The following is a 6368-nucleotide window of genomic DNA, read 5'->3' as shown; positions in this document are numbered from 1 at the left end:
CTACGGTAAACTTTGTGTGTGTGTGCGTGTGTGTGTGTGTGTGTGTGTGTGTGTGTGTCTTGAGCGCGAGGCAGGGGTTTTTTTGTCTCGCAGGGGGAAGCGCTCTGGTCGTCAGAGGGCTCGCGCACACCGGACGAGTAGCAGCAGTTACTGCAGCCCGGTCCGACCGAACTGGTTTAAAAGCACCTAGCCTCGCCTCGGGTCACCCGTTCCCTGCACCGCGACGCGTCACGCTCCGACCATGGAGGACCAGCTGCTGTGCTGCGAGGTGGACTCCATCCGGAGAGCCTACCAGGACGTTAACCTGCTCAACGACCGGGTCCTGCACACCATGCTGAAGGCGGAGGAGACCTACCTGCCGTCCCCTAACTACTTCAAGTGTGTGCAGAAGGACATTGTTCCCAAAATGAGGAAGATCGTGGCCACCTGGATGTTGGAGGTTGGTTGCTGCTACTTCACTTAAACTTTGCCGCTGCGCCGGAGCGACGCGGCTTTCTGTAGCCGCTTGTTGCTTTTTTTTTTTTTTTTTTCATCGCAAAAACGTGATAGTCCGGTCCCCGTGATCAACTTATTTCATTCTGCTTGTTACGTAAAGGCTGAGAAAAGTGTGTTTTCATCAGACCGTGTGGTCCCGGGCCTGGCTTTAAGAGCCGATCCACGCCGCCTCCGTCTCACCCGTCAATGCTTTTCTGATTGATTATCTCTCTGTGTGTAATTTCCAAAAGGCTGTTAAATGTATTTGCACTGAGAAAATATTCTTAAATAACAGAAATGTACACGTATGCAGTGCGGCCAGTGCCAGTAGCCTATTACGCGCCATCTTTGTTGTCGTAGTATTTTTTAAAAAGGATTTAAATATAATAAAAAATATACAAGAGCCTTATCATTGACAGCGGCCCGGTAAAACGCGACGGAAATGGACGCGTGTGCTAAGACCGGTCCAGTGTCTTTGATCCAACTGGTGCCACCAGGATCAACTGGTGAAGTTTGTTTTGCTCCATAGGAGCCGCCCCGGTCCTGAAGGGTGCTCAGGGAAAAAAGACATTTGTTCAAAATCCAAACGTGTTTCATTCATGGAAGGAGTCGGCTTTAACAGAAGACTCGTCTCTTCACATTTACATCCACTTTTTATCAAACTTTTTCGTTGTTTTGTATTTTTAATAAATTACTGAAGTCGCGGCTCGGAGGAAGCGTCGCCCGCGGCACGTGAAGAAGCTCGAGACTGAGAAATGATTTTTTAAAATTTCATACGAATGTCAATTCAACTCATTGGAGTCTGTTCCGATCAGGTGTTCGATGGGGATCATTTACATGCTATTTGTAGGCGGGCTGATAATTTTTAAATATTTCTAAATATTTTTTGAAAAGATGACGAAGTTGAAATTAGAGTGAAACTTGCATCGACGCCACCTTTGTGTCTCCGTCAGAACTGACTGCAAACTATGTCCCCACTCTTTTCACGAGTACACGCTCCTTTCTAACGCTGTGCTCATTCTGACCTGGATCTTTTCGGTTGAACGTGGCACAGTTGGCTTTTAATCGTCTCACTAAATGTGAAAAAACAAAAAACAAAAAAAAAAACAACAACAACGATACAAAATGTTTCATTCAGGTTAAATTCGTTCCGGATGATCATAATCACAAGTGGACACACACGTGTGTGTGTGTGTGTGTGTGTGTGTGTATTATACAGATATAGATTATATAAATCTATATATGTATAGAAAACACACACAAAACGTGATATTAATAGATGAGAATAATCACACAATAGCAGCCTCTAAGTGCACCTCTCACCCCCCCTCCCCCCCCCCCACCAGGTCTGCGAGGAACAGAAATGTGAGGAGGAGGTTTTTCCTCTGGCTATGAACTATTTGGACAGATTTCTGTCAGTGGAGGCCACCAGGAAAACACGACTTCAGCTGCTGGGAGCAACCTGCATGTTCCTAGCATCCAAGATGAAGGAGACTGTTCCCCTAACGGCGGAGAAACTCTGCATCTACACGGACAATTCGGTGCAGCCTGGAGAACTCCTGGTAATTGAGTTGTGCAGACATGGATGTTGCATAACACGCAGAGTAGAGCAGCAGCAGACTGCATGTTCACAGTGTTTCCAGGCAGATTGTCGTTGTCACTCTGCTGGGTAGAGTGAGACTGCTGAGTTTACGTGCAGCGGTTGTGTGGTGGAAGTAAAAAGGAGGTAGCAGTAGTGCTTGGTCTGAATGGCTGCCTCTGACTTTCCCATGGTGACTGGAGGCCTCTCTGATTTCATGAATGGTCTCAGCAGCTGCCAATGAAACACTGACTCACTGTGACACCTAGTGGCTGTAGGGCAGAGGTGCAGCCTGTGACAAGACGAACAGTCAGTTTGACTGATTGCATATCTAGTCTGAAAAGGGAGTTGGATAATGGTTGAATTAAAAAAAAAAGTTTTATTTAATTAGATTATTTGTGCAAAATTAAGACAAACGACACAAAGAGAAATTTGAATGGACAGGAGCAAAGTGTCCTCCTGCAGTATCTGACCCTGTTCTGTTACATCCACAGCAAATGGAGCTGCTGGTTCTCAACAAACTGAAATGGGACTTGGCTTCCGTAACTCCCCATGACTTCATCGAGCACTTCCTGTCCAAGCTGAAGGTCCACCCGTCCACCAAGCAAATCCTAAGGAAGCATGCCCAGACCTTTGTAGCGCTCTGTGCTACAGGTGAGAAATCACCCGCACATGGACTGTCGTGAAGTGGCTGAGCAGAGCATTCAGCTGCTACCTGAACATGAATTGACAGTGAAGTCTGATAGTTCATTGATCTGCTGCTATACCTGATTTTAATTTTTTTTTTTATTTTATTTTATTTATTTTTTTACTGTTCTCTTCCTGTATTCCATTCCATTTGACACTTGTCTATACTACACATGTAAGGCCATAGTTAGTCCTCACCAGCCAGCTGCTTGGCCTGCTGCTGTACCTTTTGGTAATTAACATTAATAAAAATAATTTATCTGTAAACATTTAGGAACTGTAGCTGTTGGATGGAAAGCTGTAGTGAGTCAATATCTGGTTCAGGTCAAGTCAGTGAGGAACTCGTATCTCATTATGTTGTTTTTTTTTTAGATGTTAACTTCATTGCCAGTCCTCCGTCCATGGTGGCTGCGGGCAGTGTGGTGGCAGCTGTTCAAGGTCTCTACCTGAAGAGCCAAGATGCCTCCTTGTCCTCCCAGAACCTCACTAACTTCCTGTCGCAGGTCATCCGCAGTGATCCGGTATGACATACACAGTCTCTGTAAAATGAATGGTGGTTCTTAATTTTAAATCTGTGGGCAAAACTGCTGGACTCCAGTCCTTCACTCCTGCTCGTGTCAGCTGTCGGATCATTTTTACACATCTTTAATCTGTCATGGTCATAATGTTTGATTACTGCATGGTTCTTAATATTGGCAGTGCAGCAGGCTTAACTCTGTGATAATTCCCCGCTTGTAGGACTGCCTTCGGTCGTGTCAGGAACAGATCGAGTCTTTGCTGGAGTCCAGCCTGCGACAGGCTCAACAACACAGCAGCACCACAGAAACCAAACGCATGGAAGAGGATGTAGACCTCTCCTCCACCCCGACAGATGTCAGGGACATCAACATCTGAGGGGGCTGACAGCTGCATTGAAAACGCCTGAACGAGGGACAGTTGTGTAAAGGGGGTGGTGATGAGGGTTGTCCTACTCTGAACTAGATCCACCTCGCTCCTCCTTTTCTCCCAATGGGCCCCTATCATGGCTGACATGTCGCTCACATGCCACCATATGCTACACCTGCAGAGAACGCCCTCTCCAAACTGCCAAACAAACCCTGAGTCTGATTTTCTGCTAGTGTCCACACCCATCGAGGGAAATTAAATGAATGCTACCTAAGCGTAGAAGACAGACAGTTGAGAGTAGTCTGGGCTGGAGCCTGGCTTTTACTGCATATTTCCTCAAACAATGATAGGAGAAATCTTCAGTCACAATGGTCAACCTCAGCGTTTACTGTCCTGAACAGTAGGTTCTTAGTTGATGTCCTAATGACCAGAGGCTTTGTGTAATGTCTTCCTCTTATCTGTAGAATGTGTTAGACTTCCCGTCACAGGTGCCATGTTGGCCCTGTGGTTCTACTGCAGACATTCATTTACCCCTGCTTGCTTATGTGTAGTCACTTTATTATATACTCCCTCATCACTTGTTCTTATACCTTTTTTGTTTTGAAACCATGTGTAATAAGAGCTGCTCTGGTGACTGTGGGCTGCTGACATTCAGGTGTGGACATTCATTTTATCCAACACACCTTGCTGCAGTTTGATGAGATCAAATATACATGTGCGGGATGGAGGCAGTCCAGTCTACAGCATTTCCTTTCTCTGTAATTCAACCTGAAACAATTACAACTTCATTTTCTGAAAGAAGCACTTTTGGTCGGCACTGCTGGCCTGTCAAAATCACACTTTGTAAAACGAAATGGACCAGTGGTCTGAGCAGGAGTCATGTCTTCATGGAGTGAGAGCGGCACCCGCATATTATCTGACTGATAGTAAGAAGACTGAAAGTCGCTCGGAACGGGCAGGAGACTCGTGGTACCAGCGGCGAATTCAAGTCTCAGATCTGAGTTTTACTTCAACATATATTTGGATCAGTTCAACCTCAGTGTGCAGAGCCATGACCCAAAGGGCCTTGGCTGAAATAAAAGTGTTGTTTTACAGAGCTAAAATAATACTTTATTTTTAAATAGTATTATTTATTTTCTTTGGCCTGCATTTCATAGTTTGCTAAGTAGCTGTGGCTTTGCTTACTGATGTTGAGCTTGAGCAGTGAGGTGATCTCTGCCTTAAGATTCAATTGTGAAGCTCAACAGTCTCCTTCGGCTGTCCAGCTCAGTTCACAATCTGCTTGTGGATTCTGACAAAGGGATGGAGCTTCAAGTATTGAGGCTGTGACATGATTTTGCACAAACTACAAAGACGTGGTCTGCGTTACCAGGGGGCTTGCGTTTAAAAATGAAAAAAATAAAAAATGGAGAGCTGGCAAGAGAACCAAGGGGAGAAAAGTTGCAAAAGTGGCTAAAAGGGTGATGGCTCAACAGTGAAGTGCCTCTTACCCCTTTAGAGTTTAAGTCCAGGTTCATACACAGGATTAGGATGACGTCTGGAACAGGAGGATTCTTCAAATCCACACATGGAGGACAGACTGACTGTGTGGCACCCTGCTTATTTGGTTTCTGATTTTACATTAAGAATAGAGAGTAGGAGATAAACACTCCTTTATTCCGCTGCTATAGAAAGTAAATCCCATGTGTAAAAATAGAGAACAGATGTAATGGATTAAAATCAATGCTTTTCTTCTGTTTGCTGCTATATTTTTGGATTTCGTTTTTATACATATAATTGTCAATATATTGCTATTCTAGATTCGAATTTTCTCATAGAAAATTGTGATATTGACATTGTCATTTGTTGTTTTGACGTAGATTCCATGTGATCAGTTTTCCGTAGTTTTTGTTTTTTTTTGTTTTTTTTTTTTGTTTTTTGTTTTTTTTGCTGTTGTTTGTAATTACTTTAAATGATTCTCCATACTATTCCAAAAAACAAGTAAAAATGAAACGATGTACAGAAATGCTTTGATCCACAATACCTCATTTGACAGTCAAGATCTATCTGTAATAATAGTGTTTTTTGTTTATGTAGTTGTTATTCTATTCGACTTGTTGGTTCAGTGCCTACTCGCTCTGTTTGACCTGCTTGAGGTGAAGCATCCGTGATGTCCAGGGTATGCTTTGATACTGGTGCCATAACAGAAAATGGGATATGTATAACTCTGTTGAGTGTTAAGCTGTCTCGGTGAAAGAGACTTTATCCCCCCATTAGGCCCATGGTGGCCCCATTCCCCCACCCCACCCCTTTTTATATTTATGAAAGAGAAAAAAAAAAAAAGCTTTTTGCTCCAAGTTTCAAACTGTCAGTGAGTCAATGTAAAAAGTTTCAGTGTCATTCTCCGTAAAGCCATAGACTGTTTGTTTTTACAAATCATTCCAGAAAGTTTTGGTTATTTCTTGTCCCAGTTGTGTGCAGCTGGAACAGTGTATTATTTGTGTTGACTACACAATAAAACATGTTTTAGATGCAGTGTGTTGAAGCCTGTACTTTCTTGCAGCGGGTGGATAAATGAAGGGAAATCGCACTGTGATCCTGATGCTGTGAGGGAGAAACACATTTTATTCAGATTGTTAGAAAACATTTACACCAAAAACCCCAGCTTGATAAATCAATAACCTCTTCATGTCTTACATTTGGATTTTGACATGAGATGGACTTTGGGAGTCTCTTCCTCAGAATATTTGGAAAGCTTTTCCAA

The 6368-nt window shown here is 43.5% G+C and overlaps 1 protein-coding gene across 1 annotated transcript; it reads left to right on the top strand.

The window, feature by feature from the left end:
• Window positions 1–241: 241 nt before the first annotated feature.
• Window positions 242–5970, top strand: ccnd1 (cyclin D1). Its single transcript, XM_029498885.1, has 5 exons — window positions 242–439; window positions 1821–2036; window positions 2548–2707; window positions 3113–3261; window positions 3479–5970. Exons 1-5 carry the CDS (start codon window positions 242–244, stop codon window positions 3632–3634), a joined length of 879 nt encoding a protein of 292 aa, XP_029354745.1. The 3' UTR covers window positions 3635–5970.
• The last annotated feature ends 398 nt before the right edge of the window (window positions 5971–6368 follow it).

This window comes from Echeneis naucrates, chromosome 3 (assembly GCF_900963305.1).
Source record: "Echeneis naucrates chromosome 3, fEcheNa1.1, whole genome shotgun sequence".
Classification (NCBI taxonomy): domain Eukaryota; kingdom Metazoa; phylum Chordata; class Actinopteri; order Carangiformes; family Echeneidae; genus Echeneis; species Echeneis naucrates.
Note: the sequence above shows the minus strand (reverse complement) of the source record. Positions and strands in the feature narration are given on the sequence as shown.

Bases quoted from the DNA above. Each gene is read 5' to 3' on its own strand.
- ccnd1 (XM_029498885.1), top strand. From the start codon at position 242: ATGGAGGACCAGCTGCTGTGCTGCGAGGTGGACTCCATCCGGAGAGCC. The intron at 440-1,820 runs GTTGGTTGCTGC...CCCCCCCACCAG, and splicing joins TGGCCACCTGGATGTTGGAG to GTCTGCGAGGAACAGAAATG. The intron at 2,037-2,547 runs GTAATTGAGTTG...TTACATCCACAG, and splicing joins TGCAGCCTGGAGAACTCCTG to CAAATGGAGCTGCTGGTTCT.